Genomic DNA, 23,877 nt, shown 5'->3' with positions numbered 1-23,877 from the left:
AATGTGGGGAAGTGACTGCATTATAATTCCGAGTAAGTAGCCGTGTATATTAAATGAGAAGCCAAACTGAAACATTAAAAAAACGTTAGCTATTGGAAATGGCACAGCATCTTTCCAAGAGGTTCATGAACATGCTTCAAGTAAGTAAGTAACATTTATTTATCAAGTGCTTTTCCCAGACATAGTCAAAAAGTGCTTGACAAAGCATTAAAACGTCATACGAATCATAAAAGATGTAAATGACCACACAATCCATGTGTTAAGAAGTGCTAAAAACACAGTTCATTGTGAAAAACACAATACACAATTTATTTAGGAACATTTCAGACCACAAATGCTAACATGGTGATGGAGCCCTCGGACTCCGCTGGTCAGCTGGGCCGGCCCATCGCAGGGCAGCTCATGCTACACCAAAAGGTTAAACCATTTTTTTTGCATATTTGTTCTGAATATTTATTGCCAATTCTCACTGTTATCACAGTGCAGTGCTACACATTAATGCATATTAATGGTATGCTTAAGATCCTAATAAGTTTGGAGATATATTTAATCACTGTTGTGCCGTGTATTGCAACCAAAGTTACTTTACACATTCAGGGTCCTCGTGGTTATACACCAAAGCTTAGGAAATGTTTCCTTTTGCATCATTTTGGAAAACTTTTCTTGTACATAGTAGTGCAACCAAAATCCTTTCAAACATCAATGGCCTCCTTTTCATGCTCGGGATCGAACCCATGACCTTCTAAATGTTAGACATGTATTCACACCTTCAGCTAAAGGCACCCAAAAATACAATATCTAATTACAATTTCAAATGGTGTTCTTATCCATTAGAGGAAAATATGCTGTTCTATGGTATATAGTATTTTTGAACAATACAGGAACACTGACACAATAAAACAGTGAGTGACCTTTAATTCAAATCAAATCAAATCACATTTTATTTCTATAGCACATTTAAAAACGATTTTTGGTCGAGCCAAAGTGCTGCACATGCAGATAATAAATAACACATTCCTACCGATGTAAACAGAAGACAATAAATTACAACATAAAATATAAAAATCAAACACAGGGAAATGTCATGAGTCGTGCTCTGCTCTGATTAGAAGGCCAGGGTGAAGAAGTGAGTTTTTAGTTTAGATTTAAAAACCCCTAGGGTCTGGGCCGACCTCACATGGAGGGGCAGAGTGTTCCAGAGCCTGGGGCCAGCCGCCGCGAAGGCTCGGTGCCCTCTGGTTTTTTGCCTGGTTTTAGGCACTACCAGTAGCAGCTGGTCAGCAGACCTTAACGCTCTGGCTGGGGTGTAGCGCTGGAGGAGTTCAGCTATATAGGCCGGAGCCAGCCCATTTAGTGCTTTAAAAACAAATAAAAGGATTTAAAAATCAATTCGGAACAGAATTGGAAGCCAGTGTAGTGAGGCCAGAATTGGGGTGATGTGGTCACGCTTTTTGTGGCCGGTGAGGAGACGTGTCGCTGCGTTCTGCACTAGCTGCAGGCGTTTAATTGAGGCCTGGTCCATACCCACGTATAGAGCGTTGCAATAATCGAGTCTCGAGGTCACAAAGGCGTTGATAACCCTCTCCAGGTCTTTAAAAGATAAAAAAGACTTGGTTTTGGCCAATACTCTTAATTTCAAAAAGCAGGATTTCACTGCTTGTCGAATTTAAAAGTGTTAGTAAAGGTCACTCCAAGATTCATGACAGAGGGGAGGATGTTTGTTTTAAGAGGACCCAGAATGTCAACAGAAGAGGCTGGAGGTTGGGGTCCAAAAAAGATGACCTCAGTCTTGCTCTCGTTAAGGTTAAGAAAATGTCTGCTCAGCCAGGACTTCATTTCTGTCAGGCAATCCATCAACTGCTGTAGTGAGTGTTTGTCATTTCCTTTGAATTAAATGTGTTATGTCAACAGGTTCCACATACATGTATTAGTTGAAAGCAATATGAGTTATTGTTCGAAACTGTCCATATTTTAACATTAACCTTCTGTATTACATAAATACAGAATGTGTAATAAAATAACCGAATGGTACAGAATATATAGTAAAATAAAATAAATAGTAAAACGTTTATTTTTGTGTTTGCAAGAGTCTCCATTGGAAGGCGCCATTTCCATGCAAGAGAGGCTCTGTTTGTTGTCAGTAAACCTGACACGTTGTTAATGGCTGTTGATATATATACTGCATATAAGCTTCAGTAACCTTTGCACGATTTTTCCTAACAACACATTCAGTCTATTGTTGTTATTGAATGAGAGAAGCTGCCTTCAAGAGGTCTTCGATGTAAAGATTGCTCACCATTTTTAGTTTGGAAAAAGCTCTCAATCTTACAAGCGCTTCAAGACAGAATGGAACACATATAATCTTTATTAATGGCCAGCCAGCACAAGACTATCCGTTTCTCTGTATCTGAGTCTCGCATCCGGAGCATTTCCATTCCGCACAAGAGAGCGTTCTCATGCCTGCTGGACTAGACTCCTGAGTTCTGTCAGAATGGAGCTGCGCGCAGAAAGGACCACACTGAGGACATCAGTGAAACACGAGCTCATGGCATCTTTATCACCCTTCAGATTGACTGCACAGATGTCCATGCGTGCACAAAGTCTATTTATATTCTCATTATCATGTCACGGTTCCTGTCTTTCCTGCCACTACTCCACATGCGGTGCAGGAGTATCCAAAAGTTAAAGACTCCTTCCAGTAAAGTCGTTTTTAATGTTTGGTCTATAGATATTATGGGTTTCCAGCTAAGCATTTGAGCATTCACACCGTGACCGATGCACCCTGAGGGGACATGGTTTTAGAGGTGATGGACAACAATGGATCTATCTGTTTGTCCCGGAACGAGAGCGACCTCGGACTGAGCGCTTCCTCCGCCGGAGTGTCGACTGCGCTGGCCAGCGTGCTGATCTTCACCATAGTGGTGGACATACTGGGCAATGTCCTCGTCATTCTCTCTGTATACAGGAACAAAAAGCTCAGGAATGCAGGTGAGAGATAAACAAACCAATAGCGTGTTGATTTGGGAGTAGACCAACAGCTGGTAGAATATATACACAATGTATCCAAGTTAGGGACAATCAGCCAGACATTTGAACACAAAAAGAACAACAAAATGATGTTTAACACCTCCTCTGAAGCCAAAAGAGGGAAACAACCCTTCTCAATGACAGTATGTGGCATGGCTTATTTCCTCTCTTTAGTCATATATCTGTAAAATGTGTAATATAAGTGTGTGACCGCTTTGCCTCACAGTAAGGCTTCTATTTAAAGTTAGTGTACAGCGTTAGTGTGCTGGATTTTTCCACAGCAGTCTGCCTTCATATTTCTTCATGAATAATAATAATATCCTCTTCCCATTATCTGGCTTTATCCTTGGTTCTCCATTGCAGACAAATCCCATCATGCCTCCTTATATCATGAAGTGTAGTGGCCCATGAGCAGCTAGGTGAGACATGCTGGTGTTTCAAAGCCATAGCTGTAATGTTAAAAGCACTATTGTGTACTATTAGTTAGATTTCAAGCAGACAGCAGTGTGAAGCTGAAGAAGGTATTCATCGTAGTCACTTGATTGTTTTTTCTCTTCCTTGGAAAATGTGCCCCTATATTATTATATAATACCTGCTAGTAATTAGTCTGTTGACTCTATGAACTGCATGGACTACGGGATGCTATACATTATAAAGGGTGCAGAGTTAGATAAGTTTGACGTTTTTTCTTTATTCTCACTCTTGATGTATATTTCATTCCAGACTTCCTTTACAGTTACAGTGAACATCAAAATAGTTATATAAAAAGTGTTATTTATTTCGCTGTTACTTTTAGTGGCAAAAAGAAAAAAAAGATCATTACTGAAGTATGACAAATACATTGAAAGAAATTATAAAATGTTCCTTTCACAAAAGAAAAAGCTTAATTCACAAGTAGTGAAATGCTCTCTTGCTCAATTCATTGAACTCAGATCTTTTTCTGCTACAATCTTATTTGTCGATGGGGTTATCATCGGCTTTTGCTGACTAACGTTAGTAAATATTTGCACTTGAATTACAAATGCAGAACATTTCATCTGTTCTCTAATCGTCCCTGATGAATATGTCTCTGTTTTTATCAAAGGATAAAACAAACAGCAATGCAAAATTCCATAGTTTGAATTTTACTTGTGTTTTTATTGGTTTAGATATATCTGGGCAGAGCGTCACTTTTGTCCAATTCCTATACAAATGTAATCATCAGTAAAATCTTGGGTTGCAAATTGTGTGCCCCTTTAGAAAATAATAATATCTTAATACTCAGAAGAAAGCGACAAAGAAAATGGTCAAAGACAACATTCACAGGGCAGTCTCCCCAAAAACATTTATCTACACCCGGCAGGGTACACGAAGCAGTTGTAACACCCATGATGCATAATGTTATTCTGCAGTCACAAGAACTGTGAAGAACACATCTTAATTAAATAATGAAACCTCATGATTTTGCTTTCCAATTATAACCGAGAAAAATCAATGTTTTGAAAACCAAGCAGAGAGATCGAAAATGTGTATGTTGGACATCTGAACCCCTTAACCGATGTTTAGAATAATGAGCTTTCAATTACAATTTTAAATACATTATATAACACATCCAATGAATTCCACCAGCCAGAAGCAGTTTGGCAAGTAGTTAGGGAGCCCGGTGAATAATTTGATTATCTGGTTTGCAAAAATGCCACAGTCGACCAGTCTCAAACAAGAGGGCAGGAGTAAATGGCTCGTTCAAAAGTCTTCTTCATGCTAGTGGATTATGCACACTGTGGTGATTACTGACCTCATGTCAGCGTTCCCCCGACTCTAATTGGACTGACATACAGGTCCAGTTGCACGAGAGACCCCGCCAGTGTCATGGTGGACATTTGATCTGCATGTGTGAGCAGAAAACCTGAAGCAGCAGAATTTATTTTCTCTCCCAAGTGTGTCCTTAAGTGACTGAAACTGTTACTGCTGTTCATCAATTTCTGCTCTGTTCTTAACATAATATTTATAGGTGCGGTTCAATTTGTATGATTGTTTAATTGTACACAGAGTTTCCGAGAGAAAGCATGCTGAAGAACGGCCAAGACCTGTCAGCCATAAAAATCACACTTTTGGGCCAACAAACTTCATCATGAGTGACATACTGAGGTGAGGTGTATACTGTAGGATTTACAGGTAAATACATATTTATTTTTTAAATGTGTGTCAGGCAGATTTCTCAAAACCTCCCACCTCTCTCCATAGCACAGTACTCAGACAGCTGGTTGTCTCCCTCACACACAGCAGCAGGACCTTCCGCTCTGCTACACTTCAACACACTTGCATTGCCTCCATATATCCCTCCACTCTCCACCACACAACCCCCCCAAAAAACATGCATTTGTGCTCATTTAGTAGACACCGGTACATCTTTTAACCCTCCTGTTATATTCGTTTCTGTAACAGCCAAAATATTCCTGGATCAATGTTTTGGATTATCCAAAAATGGTCAGAAACCCCAAAATCCATATTTTTTTGTTTGTTGTACCTGTTATCACTATCATTTCAATCAATATTTAGTGCAATGGTGTTGACCACCACTCACTGATCATGGTTCAATTAGGATCATTCACTTGTTTTTCACCAAAAAATACACAATCAAACAAATGTTTCTGTTCATGGAAAACACCATATACAAAATACATTAGTTTTGCATTACATAACATTTCTTAAATTACTCTTTACATTTAAAAAAAAAAAATTCCATTAGGTGATGTTGATAAATAGAGATGAGACACCTCTTCTATTCAGGGTCAAATTGACATAAATGATATGTATTCATCCCCGATATCTTTATGTTTTGAGGGAGAACTGGTACCATATGTTTGATGCACAAACGTTTGCAGGTTCTCTGTACGCATGTCAAAAGGTCTATCCAGTGAATCTTCATAGGGAAGGGAATGGCTCTGTACGACTGCAGTGTTCAAACTGGAGTTATACTCAGAATATGCACTCATGAGAGAGGGAGGGAGACGGACAGAGAAATAAAACGGTGATGGGGAGCAGACTCAAAAAAATGAGCTTGACCGTGTGTGTGTTTGTGTGTGTGTGTTTGCAGCTTGCAGTAACTGTGTGTTGTGTGTACAGATAGGAGAATACATTCTGTCCAACCATGTGCTGCATCCCCTCAGTCTCTCTAAAGTCACGATCAAAACCTAAAAACAGATCGTCCAGAGGCAGGATAATTGAGTCAGTGGACTTATTGCTTCAAACCAGAGGCCAATATAAATTGAAAGCCCATATCCATAAGGAATATTATTTAGCACACTACATTAAACATGTTTTATTTATTTATAACAAAATAGCACATGAGGCTTAGCCCTCTGTATGGTTAGCGTGGAGATGGGATATTATATTTAGATTATTTGACTAAAGCACACCTAGATAAGGTAAATGCTGTAAACTGTCAGAGGCCGCCTGTGTCCTGATGGTCGGAATTCTCTCAGGGCCAGTGAGGCTTTTTTTCTCAGGCTTAAAAGATCTGATGTGTTGATCGCTTTTCAGAATGATGATGATGATGATGATGATGATGATGATGATGATGATGATGATGATGATGATGATGATGATGATGATGATGATGATGATGATGATGATGATGATGATGATGATGATGATGATGATGGTTTTAGCCAGGCTCATCATCACCTAAAGGCAGCTTGTGTCACTTGAATGTTAAACTCCTCCCAGAACATTCTCTGGCCCCTTGAACACGAGCACTGAAGTAGTCACTAATAGTTTGTCAGCCTTGTTAATGCCCTTGCCGAGAGTTTATGATTGCTTGTTTTTGATAACATGACCGATTAAGTCGAATGTAATCTAATACTAGATGGGCACTTGTAGCCAGGTCCAGAAGATGCCGAGCCTCCTACACATTTTAAAGATGTACAGGTGTATATACAGTATAAAGAAATGTGAAGAAAAGAGAAGTGTATATGTGTTCTTGTACAAGCTGTGAAAGTGATGTGACGGTGGGTTTGACAAAGCAACATGTTCAGATCCGCAGCAATGCAATTCATCAAGTTGTGTTTTGGTTTGTTTATCTCTTGCCCTAACATGTTTGTTATGTGACTATTGTTGCTCTATATGTATAATGTTCCTTTTGTTATTCAGAGCTATTAAGCTGCAATGCAGCACAGTGCCATAAATATGTTATATTCCAAGTCTATTTTGATACATATACCGATTTGATATGCTGGGTGGGAGGCAGTTTCTATGTGATATGATTTTGAATGTGCTGCAGCATCGTGTGCGCTGGGTGATTACTCACGCAGAGCTGATTATCTACCTGCTGCACGGATTTGATTTATGTTTCATTGGCCTGAAAAGTAGTATTCCACCGACAAAAAGAAGGAGACTCTGGGGGAATTCATGGGGTGGTTAACTCCCGGGAGGAAGGCACTCTAAAGAATCAGTTGATTTGATGCCACAATATACTTGGATAACGGTTTTGTGTGAGTGCACCGTAAGATCAGATAATTAAAGAGGTCTGCGAGTCAGCTGTCTCTGACTGCCTTTAACCAATCAGCATGCAGGTTATGCTCTATTCAACTCACACTCATTGTTAATAATAGCTCCCAAAGATGTCAGCGGGCAAGACTCTATTCTGGTATCCAGGCGTGAACACATCTCTGTTGGTCGGCTGTTAAACACTTAAACAATCATTTGATTGCTATCAGTTTGGGCGTGATAAGCGTCAAGCTGGCCAAGTTGGTTAATTAAACAGCGAGAGGTACTTCGTCCAATGTTTTAATAATGGATGCCAACAAAACAAAGACAGTCATCTGGCCGCTTCACAGCAATCCTCTCAGTGGTGTTTTAGCACTTACCTCATCCTCTTGACGATAAGGGGGAGACAGGGTTCAGCCAGAGAGGGCTTTAATGCTGCAGCATGCCCTGTCCAGCCAGTTGATAACACCGAGCCGCATGATGCCAGCGAGGAATCAAACTGCTGCACAATGACACATGCACACAGCTAGCACTGTGAGCGTCACAAATACAATCTGACAGATTTGCCCACTGAGCTGACTCCAGGATGAAGAACAATGCTCATATTTTTATTTCAGAAGGCCTGAGAGAGGGCTCATTGTGCTTTTTTAGCAACGTAGAAATGTTATACCTGTGCCAGGTCTGTGACTGACATTTGTTTTTCTTATACAACCCTTTACTTAGGTTGGAATAAAATGATGATGATATTAATATATGTTTTTTTTTTCTCATTTCTCTCTTTTTAGATTAATCAAATGCAGGCAATGGAATTCAAATAGACATACTGTAGCTGTGTTATCCCTAAAGTACAGGGATTGAACGGGCTTTGGGTGAGATTGATAGCCGACATGTGTTTTGAATCCACTCCCATCACATCTGCCAATCACTACTGTTGTTTCAGCTGCTTGGTGAATGAGTGATGGCTCTCGGCCCTGACTTTTCAACTTCAGAAGGAAGTCTATGTTATATCAACCCTGGAATTACCCCAATATCTGACACGAAGTGAGGCACATTATTTATAATCCTTTACAGATTATTTACGTAAAGCATAAAGGTTTATATTCTGACCAGTGATGTAATGGTTTATGAGAAGCTGGGTAAAAGTTGGTGATGACAAGCAGAATGTAATCATGTTTTTGGACTGGTTTATTTCCATCAGCTTTATTCTACTCGTAGAGTATGATGAAGAGTTTTCAATCTAAAAAGCTGGTTAATGGAGGGAAATTATGAGTTTATTTGGGCACTTTCTTCACTTCATTACACATTTTGACTCCTAAAATGTGTAGCTGCCACACAAAAGACCCTTTATTGCACAACATCTACTCAGAACGTATGGGAAGCTACTGTAATGCGTCTTCTGTGAAACAGCAATTCAATTTTGTTGCTCCACTAAACTGTTTTCTGTTATCTATCGTCTTATCTGAGACAACAATACCATTTGATTTATTATTCTATTCTCCTCCACCCATATCAATATCAGACGTCATATTCTATGATTCATGTATTTTGAGGAGGTCCAGTGTCGCACTAAGCTCAGGAGGACAGGAACTTGTTTGGATGTAATTGGAAGCTCAAACCTCCCATGTCCTGTTTTATTTATGTGCTTAAACTCAGTGTTCGGAGGTCCCGGGGGCAAGGAATCGTTAAAACAAGCACAGCCACATTTGAACATTTTGTGGGAATAGACCTGCCAAATAAAACACTGTCAATACAACAACTCTGTTGTTCCTGTGACTAATAGTGTTAGTGGCTTGTGTCTTGGGAAACACATTTGTACGAACAAGAAGTCAACTGATTTGCTCTGGCTTTCTCACAATGAAAATTCTAACACATGAAATGCAGATGAAAATTTGGTGATGAAATAACAGTTTTTGTGTTAATGTAAGAGCAACTTAAACAGACTGGTCAAATGTGACTTGGAACACTATGGGGAGAAACAAACCCCACAGGAGCGTAAATATAGAAATTGCACGACTGAAATTAGAGTCCTGAAAAAGAGGATCCAGAGAGGTCACAATAAAGCTGCTCTTTTATGATTTTGATGTTGATGATAAACTGTAAGTGTACTTTTATTGACCCAGTTGATGTTCCTCTGGAGCATGGACTGGAAAGGTTGTGCTGTAATTTTAATCATATACAAGTTTGGGTCCTCTTTTAGTCTTAAAACATTTCCAAAATTGGGATCAATAAAGCACTATCTAATCTTATCTTCTGTTTCCCCAGGTAACATCTTCGTTGTGAGCTTGTCCGTGGCAGACCTGGTGGTGGCATTGTACCCGTACCCTCTGGTCCTGACAGCCATCTTCCACGATGACTGGACCATGGGCGACCTGCACTGCCAGGCCAGCGGCTTCATCATGGGCCTCAGCGTCATCGGCTCCATCTTCAACATCACGGCCATCGCCATCAACCGGTACTGCTACATCTGCCACAGCCTGCACTACGACCGCCTGTACAGTCTGAGGAACACCTGCTGCTACCTGGGCCTCACCTGGCTGCTCACCGCACTCGCCACCGTGCCAAACTTCTTTGTTGGCTCGCTGCAGTACGACCCCCGTATCTACTCCTGCACCTTCGCCCAGACAGTTAGCTCATACTACACCATCTCTGTGGTCGTTATTCACTTTCTGATCCCGCTGCTGGTTGTGTCCTACTGCTACATGAGGATATGGGTGCTGGTAATTCAAGTGAAACATCGAGTTAAACCGGAGCAAAGGGCCAAACTGCAGCCTAGTGATGTGAGGAACTTCCTGACTATGTTTATGGTGTTTGTGTTGTTTGCCTTCTGCTGGGCTCCACTGAACCTCATTGGCCTGGCTGTAGCTATAAATCCTGTGAAAGTTGCGCCCAACATACCCGAGTGGCTCTTTGTCACAAGCTACTTCATGGCGTACTTCAACAGCTGCCTCAACGCGGTCATATATGGACTGCTAAACCAGAACTTCCGTAAAGAATACAAGACGATCCTTCTTGCTATTTGCATCCCACGTTTGCTCCTCATGGAGACGTCCAGGGGCGCCACCGACGGAATGAAGAGTAAGCATTCGCCAGCTGTAACGAACAACAATGTGGCAGAATTAAATGTATAAACGTAATGTTTTCCCGGGAAACTTTGTTGAAGTTTCTGTGGAGCCTCATTGTGGATGTGTGACCTCACCCAGTGCCTTCTCACAAGATGTGTTTCATTTTGGAGAAAACACTACTGCCATCGTATTCCTACTGCCACTGTTCCATAATAATCAATTGTATCACCGTTACGTTGCATTCCTTTGTGACCCCTTTACTCTTTTAAATACAGACCAACTGGTAAACAAGCACCAAGAAAACAGGAAACTAGTCAGTGTCCACCTAAAAACATTTGGACCCTTTAGGGTAATCTTTTATTCAGTGAGTTTTACGATATTGACACTGTATATCTTATGGACAGGGGCGGTTCTAGGGGGGGCCAGGGGGGGCAGTGTCGCCCTAACACTGACTTTGGACCCCCCTGTGGCCCCCCTAAAAATGAAAAAATAAAAAGGTTATGATTAAACGATTTCTTGGCTGACGGAATAGGCGGAAGTAACCATTTGTGTCACTCTAGTCGGACCCATTAGAGCAGGGGTCTCCAACACGTCGATCACGAGCTACCGGTATCTCGCAAGCCCTCAATAGCCCCCACTTTACAAATATGTTGTTGTTTTTTTAACGCAAGCCGTCATCGCCACGGAGGAGCGCACAGCCTCTGTGAGCGAGCGAGACAGAGAGAGAGAGCTAGTGAGAGCACACCTTTATCTATGTAATGTGTTGTAAAAAATAAAGAAATCATTCCAATGATATAGGACAGTAAAAAAGAAGAACGAATACTAACTATAGGTAACATAAGATAAGAATAAACTAGTTTAAATTATTTGTTATTGGTTGTGATCATATTCTAAAGATTTGTTGATTATTGAAAAGTATACAGCTCTCTTTCATGAGTGTTGAGGGCTGTATCCATAAATTCATTTTGTGCTCAAAGTGCACCAGATTGATGCATTTAACTTACCCTTTAACCCCCCTAGAGGATGTGAGGTCCACCCCCGAATGAAGCAGGTTCAAATAATTAAATTGCATACATTTTCTTTTAGTAAACACTGAAAACGGGTCCCACAGACCCAAACAGCACACAAAGGTTAAAGGTAAGCGTATAATAATGTGTAATGAAACAAATACCAATAACTGTATTGCATTGTTTTCTTCGGTGTATGCGCAATTACTTCATACTGTCTTTGTCTTTTTCGTCCTGCATTTATTGTGCCCCCTCAGAAAATAACTGGCCCCAGCCTGGCCCCCCCAGTCAAATTGGTCTAGAACCGCCACTGCTTATGGATGGGAGCTTTCACTTTCCACTGTTTCTGCACAGTGAAAAGGAGGATTTATGAGGGAAAATGGGTTGTTTTTCCTTAAATGAATTCCTTTAGGCCTTTACACACCTGTGCAATTAATTCACATATGAATATATTTATAAGAACTGTTGTTACATCATAAATACTTCCATGCAGAATGTAATATTATGCAGCAAAACAGCCACCTATTTCTTTTTCCAGAACAGATTGATTTTTCTAAGCTATTGCAGAGCTGGAAAAAGCATCTTCCAGTCTTGTTGAGCAGAACGGACACATTAAAAACATAATGTAGATGAGGATAATACAACTTGTCATATGCTTGTCGTGCCACCAGTATGTAAATGCCTTTAATATACTTTTATATTAGCCCGCAGCCTTTTTATTTAAAGCTAGGCTCAATTATAAAGGATTCGACGCTATCATTTATAAACTTTTTAGTGGCCGAAAATATTAAAGCAAAAACATATTTTAGCTTGTGTAGAAGTTATAGTGAAGTGTGCATTACTTATATCCTTCTGGATGCATATGAATACATAGACTCTTTCTCTCTAGAATGTAGCCTGTATTAGTTCACCATGATGCTGATCCACCCTCAGTCTTCTGAGCAACGATGTCCTCACACAACATATTGGAAAGATTGTGGAAGATTTGGGTCCGGTTTTAATAAAAAAAGAGAAGAAATATATAATCAGGCTGTGTGTGTTAATAGAGAAAGACGTGCCTTGATTTATTCTCTCAAAGTTTCAGTACATTTTTCTGGTAAACATTACAGTCTTTGAACTGTCTACTCTAAACTATCGCATGGGTCAATTTATCGGGCAAAAACATCCCTGTATGATTTAGGAATCAGATCCGTTTTGAAAAGGGGAAGAGCAGATGATAGACAAATATAGCATTCTTGTTTATTTAATGCATGGGGGACATGACACACATCAGGAGCCAGAGATGTTACTATGTGTTAGTGCGAGTGTGCCTGGGCACATGTCACCCTGGCAGATATGAGCTCTGACAGCCTCCCAGCATAACTCCAGTCCAGCACACAAACTGTGAGCGGTTCACCTCACAGGAAGGCTCAGAGTAATCAATGTGACACATTTTTGAAATGATGCATCCTTACTGGAATGTTAAAGAGACCATGCATTAATATTGCCTAATTCAATTTTGTCTGTGCTTATAAGCGTAGACTTGCTGCCTGATGTAAATTAAACCCTAAGTAATTAATTATAGATATATGAGAAGGAATTTAAAACCCTAACAGAACTTGTTTCAGGTGATATCATGTTGCAGAGCTGCAAAATGGCCCAAAAATGTTCAGTGCTGTTTGCAACCTCCCGAAACAGCGTCTCTGATGTGGAAGAAAGAAGCGGCCCACATGCCAGTGCAAGGTCAGCTACAGATGAGTGACTAAAGGGGCTCGAGGGAAGATGACACAGTCGGCTCTACATCAACGAGTCACAGACTAATGGCAGGGACATCCATCTTCCTCCCCCTCTCACCTACCTCTCTTCATTCTGTCCTTTTCCTGCTCTTTTTAGATGTAGCCCTATTGAATGATCCTGCTGTAAGGATAAGTGTGACAATATTGAACCTTTCCTTTTTTACTTTCATGTGAGGATCCATACCATTCCTGTTTTGTCCGCGAAATATGAAGCTTGTGGGCATTTTGAGAAGAAATTGAGAAGAAATACTTGAGAAGAAATTGAGAAGAAATGTGATTTAAGGCTTGCTGGAATTTCAGCAAGAAATGTGGAGAACATGTGGCTTGATATTGAGTAAGAACATGTTTTTATGAACCACACAGCTTCCGGTCTTCCAAGACCCGACCGGACAAAAAGACGTGCTGCAGGCACGAAACATACTACCAATAGAAATACATTGCTTTTAAAATCGTTCTGTGTGACACGAAAAGAAGGGGAAAATCGTGTTGGTGAACACGAATCAATAGATTAAATGTCGTGACTATAACACGAAATGCCGTGAGACTGGGTTGCAATGTTATATCCACGACTGTGTAATGCAAGCTTTGTTTTGCAAAGAGATCAGATTTCTTAAGATAAGATTGATGGTTTTAGTCAATAATGAATGACGAAAGACACACAACACATATCTCTTAGTGGATAAATCAAAAATACAAACATTCAAGTCCATGAAAAGCTGGCATGACTGCTAACCACCAACACTGTCTGTCATTTTGCCTGTGAGTCAATATGAAGGCTAATAGCTTGCAGAGACCAATTTCCTTTCATGTTCATGTTCAAGGTCAGCATCATGTATCTATGCCGACGTATGCCAGAAGATCCATCATAACTCATGACAATATTCAACACATTTCACATACGTTCTCTCGCTGGTTTCTCTGTAACATCCGATCTGATTGCTTTTACTTTGGTTGTTCCTTTGTGTTTTAGCTTTATATAGCGAAGTCACATCATAAATCCCCATCTGCTGTCATAAAGGGATTTGTCAGAATTTCATATCATCAAATACTCTTTTGTCAAAAAACTGATATCTTTTATTATTTTTCATATATATTTTGTAGGCCACAGTAAATGAAAGATCTTTAGAGCTCTTTCCAGCGTCCACAGAGTGTCACTAAGGATGTATTGCCAAAACTGGACCAAGCACACAAGGAGCAATAAGGCATAAACTGGAATGTGTCTGTAAATATGATACTTCACATCCGCCACAGGGGTCTTTACTTGCTTATTTTCCTCGTGTCCTCAGTGATGTGTGAGGAGAGGCCTCGAAGAAATAAGTGATCATTTGTGGGAGATATAGATTAATTCCCCAACACACAATGGATGAGAAGTGAGGCAATGTGTGGACGGAGGCTTGCATGACATGATGGTTTTTCGCTCCGCTGGATGAAGCCCTAATTCCCATCTTTGCACAGAGGAATTTCTACAGCTTCGCACATCATTGCATTTTCCAGTGGTGGGGTCTCACAACAGTAGGCCTGTTGCCCCAAAAGCAAGTCTCCTAATAGATTTGTGCATCATGGTTTAGCACTGCTTGTGTTCTCATGCATATGATGCGTCTCTACATGTCTGATGGGCAATGGGTCACAAAACTACCAGGAGCTTTTAGGTATTGTGGTTCCAAGTAAGCTAATGAAAACAGGAAATGGGGATGATGGGGTTTATTTATGTCAGATTTCTTGACTTTTATATTTAAAGAGAGTGGTATCCAACACAGGGAAATACAGATGAAATTGGAATTGGAAAATCATAATCTGAAGTTGTTGCTGTCTAATTGTTAAATACATGCAAAGGATAAATGAATAAATTGTGCTATATTTGCCTCTGAGTGCAGTTGAAGTAAAAGTAGCTAAAAAGGGAAATATTCAATTTGGACAATAAAGTACAGTACTTGGGGAATTGTATGTGGTACATTTTCAACACTAAAAACACAAATGGAAAATACTTGAACATGAATTACTACTGATAGCAATCCTCCAACACTAAGCAGCAGTTGCAAAAACAGTAAACGAGCCATGAATAGCATTGAACTATTTAAAAAATCAAATGTATTCTTACTTTGAATTGTAATGGACACTGTTGCCTGGTCAAAACAACAGGTGTGCAGTGTGCGCTGCCTGGTGTTTGACAAAGAGCACTGGAGACACATGGAATGCAAAAAGCATAGCTAGGGGAGTCCAGACAGAGGGAGGCATGGGAAACACTTCCAGAAGTTCAGAGGTCAAGTGCTAAGAGGAAGGAAAATTAAGTATTGAACATGCAACAGAAGACCCCTTGACCAGATCCAAAACGCTATTATTCCATTGGGAACACAACTTTTTTAAGCTTTAATTTTCTTTGCGGTTTTATTAATCCTCCTTATCCCATCCCATCAAGTCCTTTATCGCAACATATTCTGTACGACTAGTCAACACACTGTTTCACATGCATTGGGTTTTACACAAAGAAAGGTGTTTGATATGAAACAACATCTCATTTTAAAACACAGTCAAAGCAACGTCCCAGAATGTTCATTGTGTATTGATTTTGCCCCAGTTGATAAAATCGGCAATCTTTTATGAAAACCACTGCCTCGTGTCCTAAAGGTTTTGATCTGGCTGGCACCAATTTAGGATAGCGTTAGGCATTATCATTTGTCCATATCATGTCTTTATGTGTTGCTGATGAACAAAAATACATGTATTTGGTTTTTAGTGTTGCAAGTCATCAGCTCCAGTGCTTCCTGTCGCTGAAGTGCATCATCTAACAAGACAAAAAGGGCATACCGCTACACCATTTTTTTTGTAATGCTCTTAGTGGTTCATTCTGCAACAGGATAAAGAATAATATGATGCACTATGACACATGCAATCATGGGCTTTTTGTTGGTTAACTATATGAGGGTAAAATTCCCAAAGAAAGCGTAATGGTTATTTTGAACACACATCACTGGATTGTTCTAAGTGGTTCTGGCGGATCCCTTTTGAGTCTTTTCAAATGAAATGTGTTTTGTGGAACCTGCTGAGCATGGGACCGGTGAGACTAGAGCCAACTGGAGCAGAAAGTGCCACTCCTCGACACTCGGGAAGCAAGAACTCAACCAGAAGTACAGACAGCACACAGGACTAAATGTACAGTCGGCACAAAATGGCTCTCTGTTACATCGGCAATTAAACAAGAAATGGTCTACAATGTTGTATTATTTTAAATGTTGATAAAAGGTTCTGTCTAAACTGGTAATTTTATTAAACAATTTGTATTTGAACAGATGCAAAAATCAACAACAAAGAAACCAATGTTTTGGCATTATATATCTGCCATTGTCAATTAAAACTATTGAAGGCTTATTTTTACACCTTGAATAGTTTATTATAGAAAATAAATATGATCAATCCATAAGGGTGTAAAAAGTCCCTGCCTCAAGCACTCACTTTAATAGATATTCTCAATAAACAGTCTAGACAACATACTTAACATTGTTTCCATCTTATCCTCAAGGTCAAAGAAGACACTTTATGATTCTGAGCTTCACTTCAGTAAGGCTGCAGGTCACAGAGTCAGCTAAATGAATGTAAGCCTTATGTATAGTTAAAAATAAATAGATAGGTTTATATTTAATGACCTCAATTAAATTATATCACTTTCCAGGATTGTGTGGGGGGGTGTATTTAAGATAAAAGTGACATTAGAATTACTCAGAAGAATTTTGATTTCAGTTGACAAGAATGGTATTTCTTTAACCTAATCCTAGCAAAGAAACAGTACAAAACCTCCCAAACCAGAAAATGCAACAACAACAAAAGTCACATAATGAAAATTATTTAAAATGTGTATGACAAAAGTGGGGGCCCCGGAAATAAAATATTTAAGAGGGGACAAAAGGTACTATCACTTTACCCGAGTATTTCCATGTTATAATACTTGCTATCCAAAAGTAGAAATGTTTTACCTTTTTTACTTTTACTCCATTTCCTTTACCTGCAAACTCTAGGTAATTTGCATATTAGGATTTTACATGTGTTATTTATACATTTAAAATCGTTAAACTATTTATGTATAATAGAACATTTCAGCACCACACCATAACAAGCAATATTACAATCTTACACATGTTTGTATAATTATTGCAAATGCAGGACATTCACCACGGTTTGAATCTCTAGCGAGTCTAGCAACGCGAGACTAACTGTCGTCAAATCTCGTCATGTGACGGTCCCGTGATCCTATGCGGAAGTACAGTTTTCATCACCGACAACAAAACGCAGACGTGAAGGAAATCGCTAATATTAACCGGTAATACCTTACTGTTTTATCTTTATCTCGCCTCATATCAACCCAGCAATGGACGGATCTGTCAGAACAGCTGCAGACGACGGGCTGCAGTCGTATAACAGAGGGTGAGAAGAAAACAAGCTGCTGCTTTAAATGAAAAGCTAATATTAGCCTAGCTAGCTTCCTAGCCTTCAGTTAGCATTACTGTCCGTGCAGTGACGGCCCGTAGCACGACGAGCTGCTTGGTGTTGAACATGTGTCAAAGTTTGAAACTTGACTTTAACTTAATGTGGCACATTCCTGGAAGATAACATTAAACACAGCCATGGGACATCCCCGCATCAGTATATCGCAGTCCCGTGGCTCCTGTAGTATTTCGCTGCCGTGTTTTCTGACCCATGCACTTGCCCTCCTCTGCAGGAATGAGAGCTCCCTGGTGTCAGCCCTGAAGACGCTGCTGTTCTTCACCATCATGATGGTGACTCTGCCCATTGGACTCTACTTTGCAACCAAGGCGTACCTCTTTGAGGGTAAGCTTTGCAACCCAACCTATTAGTATGTGTGTATTTTTGCTTCATTTATCAAATCTATAGGCCTACTAATTCCGGCCAGGCTCCATTGGTAGTGCAAGGCAAAGAGATGTTTTGCAGTATTCTTTTTTCTAGCTGTAATTCAATTTATTCAGGGCTGCTGCACAATATATTGTTTGATTGATGCAAAACATTTTCCCTGACTCAAATAATTGTTTTGATATGCAGGCTCTGCACCGTAAGATCTATCACAGTTGTTATGGATCAATTTATTTAAAATCCAAAGCAGGCCTGACTAGTCGATGAAGTAACGATAAGCGAAACAGTAGAAAAAACCCAGAAGAAAGATTTTGTTTTAGAAAGACAAACAACGTCAATATTATGGAATTACTTTGTCCACAGAAAGGCGGTTGTTGACCGACAACCAAATTCATGTATTTCATTTAACATTATGCCAATACTGATGATAGGCTGGTACCAATGTGTATCTCTACAACCTTTCATTGGTGATACAAAAATATTTTGTAATATACGCAAGACTGAATCAGGATTATTTTAAAGAGAGACTTGCATTATCAACTTTCATCTAACTTTGGCTTTGTTCTTTTTTAGGTGGTCTTTTTTTAAACATATTATAGGCAGCTACTTGTCATCACTGCTAACTGTTCTCCTCTTCCTCTCCCAGGGTCCATGAAGATGTCCAGCTCTGACAGCTACTTCTATGCAGCCATTGTCGCAGTGCTCGCTGTGCATGTAGTTCTGGCGTTGTTTGTTTATGTGGCCTGGAACGAAGGAACCACGCCTAAAGGGAAGGGCAAACACGATTAAAGCATGTCCTTATCGGCTCGTTGGACCGGAGGAGACGGACAGAAGCGGCATGGATCGTACCCCACCACCACCACCACCACCATGGGCTCCAGCAGTAAACACAGCACCATCTACCAACCAGACTGTTAGGGGATCTGGTTCGCGTCTAGGCTCTAACACAAGGTTAAAGCATTATATTACTCCCTGGCGGGGGGAGTGGAGTGCTGGGTGTGTTTTTTACCAGCTTCAGCAGGTCCGCTTTTTGACTTCATGTTCTCTTGAAATGTTACTTTTGTTGACGGAGGAAGGCCACTTTTTAAGAGGCTTTGTTAAAAAGATAAGTGCTACAAGTCCATGCACAGGTCAGATATGGTCCTGTAGAAAAACATCTTCAGTTGTGATGCGAACACACTATATGTGCTTTTAATGTGAATGTATGAAGAATTTGGTTCCAAAATGCTCTACGTCCATTCTTTGCGCTGCTGAATAATCTTCTGTCCTCAAATGTCCATTCTTCTGCATACATTGAATAATGACTTTAATTTAAGCCCATGATGTGTGTAAGTTTCATGCTGTATTTCGGTTCAATATGTTCATGACGTTTTGTCCTTAAATGAATCACACATCTGTTTCTCGTTTGTGTTGTTTCTTTCTTTGTGTTTGTAGTTCAGTGATATTTTTGAACTTGGAATAAGAAAAAATAGTTGCAAGATTAAATTATATTTAAAGAAATGTTTTGTATTGAAGATGTTTCGTGATTTGGGCGTGTTTGTGAAATGTGATGCAGATGAGAATGTTGACTGGCTCAAATAAACTATAGAAAAAAATCAATCTTATTTGTTGTTTCTCATCATTTCAAAACGTTTTGTGTGCTATTTTTACAACAGGAGTTCCTTATTTTTTTGGTGGATGAAATGAAATTTCAATGTGCATGAAATACGTATATCCTTTCGTTACTAAAGATATTCGCTAGTATTAGATAAGGTGGACCTTTATTTGACTGCAACGCCAAAGACTGGAAGTCTCTGCAGAGAGTGGTTAGGACAGCAGAGAAGATCATCGGAGTGTCTCTCCCTCCCATCAGAGACACCGCTCAGAAACGCTGCCTGACAAAAGCTCAGAACATGTTTAAAGACCCCACTCATCCTCACCTTGCTCTGTTCTCCCTGCTGCCCTCCGGCAAGAGTTTCCGCAGCATTAAGAGCAAAACAGCCAGATTCTGCAATAGCTTTTTCCCCCAAGCCATCAGACTGCTGAACATCAAGTAGACCAGTAACATAAAGATTACATTACGCTGTGTAAAGAGCACATATGTTTTATATAGTATGTCTATTTTATTTATATGTATAGTAAGTTTATATTTTAAATGCACACTTTATCTTTAATTTTATCAGCACCACGTCACTTATTTATATGTACAATTTTTGCAAGTTTTTATAATGTCCTGTTCCTGTAAGCCAGTACAACGACATTTCGTTTTAATAGTACACTCTGTGTCTTGTTGAAATGACAATAAAGTATTTCTATGTCTTATTTATCCCGGTTGGGAAATTCAGGAGTGAAAGTAACAACAAAGTGAGACTGAAAAACAGGACAGTACAGATTCACACAAGGTAAAACAATTATACAAAAATGTAAAAGGAAGTCATATAGTAACTGTTAAAACAAGATATATATATATATATATATATATATATATACCTTTATATATACAGTCTATGATATATACATACTGTACTGTATATACAGTACACATATTTAAGTGACAAGTCACATCAAGTTTCTGCTACATTTTCTTTTTAGTTTTTGATACAAAACTTAAGTGCTTAACTGGAAATGCCTGCAGTGTATGAAATATAGCAGTGGCTTAATAAAATCAGTAGAATTTGGGAGGAATATGATTTATGAATGAGTCAATGAGCTGGTAAACAAGCTGTGTCACGCAAGAAGCCATGACTACTCTACTATTGTGCAAGCCAGAGTCAAATGTGTGCAAAGCGATGCATGTATGTTAGAGCTTCCATTGAAAACAAACATGATTTGTATTCAAGCACATGGTCTTTGTGCGGTTCTCTTTGTGAAATAGGTTTGTTATTGTGTTTATCCCAGAAGCAAATTCAGCTGTCACTAAAGCAACATAGTTAAAATGCAAAAACAAAATAACGGCAACAAATATTGACATTGATTACCTAATTCATCCTCTTTCAAAGCAGCAATCACAGTGACATTTTTGTAATCACTTTCTCAAACTACTTCCAGATTGTTGCCATGCACACACACATTACTCAAGTCTGCTGAAACAAAAGTTCATGAGCTTTCTTCTAAGTTTTCAAGTATTTCTGTCCTTCTCTAAAAACTTCTTCGTCACTAAATATAATCCCTAGGCATTTTTACACCATACTGACTAAGTGCATGGAAAGTATTCATTTGGCAGTAACCCCCCCCCCCCTCCCCAACAGCCCATGTGTGAGAATAGCTGCATTATGTATTATGTGTACATTTAACACACACACACACACACACACACACACACACACACACACACACACACACACACACACACACACACACACACACACACACACACACACACACACACACACACACACACACACACACACACACACACACACACACACACACACACACACACACACACACACACACACACACACACACACACACACACACACACACACACACACACACACACACACACACACACAACTGCTTTTGCCTTCCTCGTGTTGTTCTGCCAATGTTGTCATTAATCTTGCAATAAAGAACATTAAATAAAAAAAGGCCTACTTCATTGACTCTGGCCGAGCTTCAGCTGTCACATGGAGCAACAAACCCCCAGCCCGTCCCCATGGACCACCCAACACAGAGGCCAAGACAAGACGTGACAGACGCTGAGTCATGATGGCGTTTTCTGCTTCAGAAACCGTGTCAGCAGCTGATTTCTGTTCAGTCCCCTCTGTGCCATGTGGGACTCTCTTCCACAGCACTAGTGTGGCTCTATCCTGCAGAAACTGGGGCTGCATTGACTCTAACAAGGCTGGTGTTGGTGATGAGGTGACAGGCCTGCAAGCAATCAGATTGAGTCAGTCAGCAAACATCAGAAGCCTCGTTTTTCCTTTTGGCTGATATTTCTAAAGCTTACCCTAGCAGCAACATAAAGCTGGTGCAAGGGCAGGCTTTGCTTTTGGCGCTGTCATTTATCACACATTAGCAGGCTGAGTGTGATGAGAAACAGGCCGGAGTGTGCTGAACAATTACTTTAAACAGGGATTAAGTAAACAACAACAATGACTGTGTTCTTTGTGGCCTACAATGAAATCCACATTCAGTACAGACTCTTTGTTTATATATATATGTCCTAATTGAAAACACAGATATTTAATATATCCTGAAGTTATTTATCAGTATGCATCTGTATCTTGATTTCCTTTGCCCAGCAGATGGCGTGCCCTCAGTGGAGCAGCATGTCAGTGTAAAAGTAAAAGCAAAAGGAGAGGGCAGTAGAGGACTGTGCTATAGCTTCTGATAAATATTATGAAGCACAGGCAACAAAACAGAATAAAGTGATAGACTTACTCATCAAATGATATCCACCATTACACACAACTAAGGGAGCGCTTTTCTGTGCTGTTACTATATTTCCCATTAAAATGGCTACAGCACTGAAGGAACAACAGTTTTTCTTATTGATACAATAATATTTTACTGTAAATTAAGTAATACATGTAAAGTGTATAATCGCTATTGACTCTCTAGATTAGTTTACAATATACTACAGCATTTTTTGTTAAGCCCATTTATTAGAAATACATTGCTAACCTTTACATTCCATTGTGTTTTGATTGTTTAGGTGCATGGCTTCTGTTATGTACTGTACATTTAGTTTTTTGAACAGAGTTAGGCTAGAAATAAAACCAAATCTCCATTAAATGGTTTTTACTTCTCAATAACTAAGTTACGTTAAGACCCTTGAGGCAATTTCACTTTTTAGGGAATGAACAAAACATGTTGGGGGAGGGTGTTGGTTTTGTTGTAGTGAGTAATCTAAATGTCCTCCCACAGCCCCACCTTCACGTTTCTCTCCACCTTTACAGAATGTGTTACTTAAAGCTGTTAAAATGATTAAGTATTTCTCCCATAATTTTGTCAATGGCTAATTCTATTTTGCATTTAGGTTGTGCTGTAAAATAACATGTGTTCATTATTATATTTGGATTTAAATAAGGTTAAACATTTGTCTATGAATAGTACAATACATTTTGCCAGTTTGAAAGAGTTAGTCTACATTATTATGTCAAGTGTTGCATTATATATTATAGGGACATTGTTGCAGTTTTCCTGAAGTCAGGTATGGATTCTAAGAAAATACTGAAACCACTAACAAGGGCCTTGCTTTTTACAAAAGACATCATGATGTGCAGCCCGTCTCCCGACCAGTCATTTTTGTACCTCAGACAAACACAATTATTGACTAATGTATTGTGTCTGAGATGGTGATGCTGTTATTCATTTCATTTGTAGAGCTACAAAATATACATAATTACTCAATGTCATCTAAAGTTAAGAAATCACAGACTTTATTACGTGATTCATACAAACCGAAAACCTTTACTTGCAATCCTCTGATGCAACTGCAATATAAGATGTTGGCCTTACACTAAAAGGATTTCATTTCAAAGTGCTGGAAATCCGTCAACGCTCATAACTCATATCTATTGATCTTCATTTATCATTTTATTAACATATATAGCCCTTTTTCTAAGATATGAATCACATTATAACATCTTGGTGTTTTATTTCCATCTGTGAAAGATTATGTTTTTTAGAATCAGAGACTTTCTGGATGACTTTATGATTTATGGAGCCATACATTACACATAACAATCCTGC

The 23,877-nt window shown here is 39.4% G+C and overlaps 2 protein-coding genes across 2 annotated transcripts; both read left to right on the top strand.

Moving 5' to 3' along the window:
- The first annotated feature begins 2,660 nt into the window (after nt 1-2,660).
- Nucleotides 2,661-11,276, top strand: mtnr1c (melatonin receptor 1C). The gene is made up of 2 exons (XM_034232625.1): nt 2,661-2,988; nt 9,757-11,276. Exons 1-2 carry the CDS (start codon nt 2,793-2,795, stop codon nt 10,620-10,622), a joined length of 1,062 nt encoding a protein of 353 aa, XP_034088516.1. The 5' UTR covers nt 2,661-2,792; the 3' UTR covers nt 10,623-11,276.
- A 6,282-nt stretch (nt 11,277-17,558) lies between these two features.
- Nucleotides 17,559-19,797, top strand: vma21 (vacuolar ATPase assembly factor VMA21). Its single transcript, XM_034232532.1, has 3 exons — nt 17,559-17,754; nt 18,050-18,159; nt 18,845-19,797. The coding sequence occupies exons 1-3, from the start codon at nt 17,699-17,701 to the stop codon at nt 18,985-18,987; spliced, it is 309 nt and encodes a 102-aa protein (XP_034088423.1). The 5' UTR covers nt 17,559-17,698; the 3' UTR covers nt 18,988-19,797.
- Nucleotides 19,798-23,877: the final 4,080 nt, after the last annotated feature.

This window comes from Gymnodraco acuticeps, unplaced genomic scaffold (assembly GCF_902827175.1).
Source record: "Gymnodraco acuticeps unplaced genomic scaffold, fGymAcu1.1, whole genome shotgun sequence".
Lineage (NCBI taxonomy): Eukaryota > Metazoa > Chordata > Actinopteri > Perciformes > Bathydraconidae > Gymnodraco > Gymnodraco acuticeps.
This window is presented reverse-complemented; position numbering and strand designations above follow the sequence as displayed.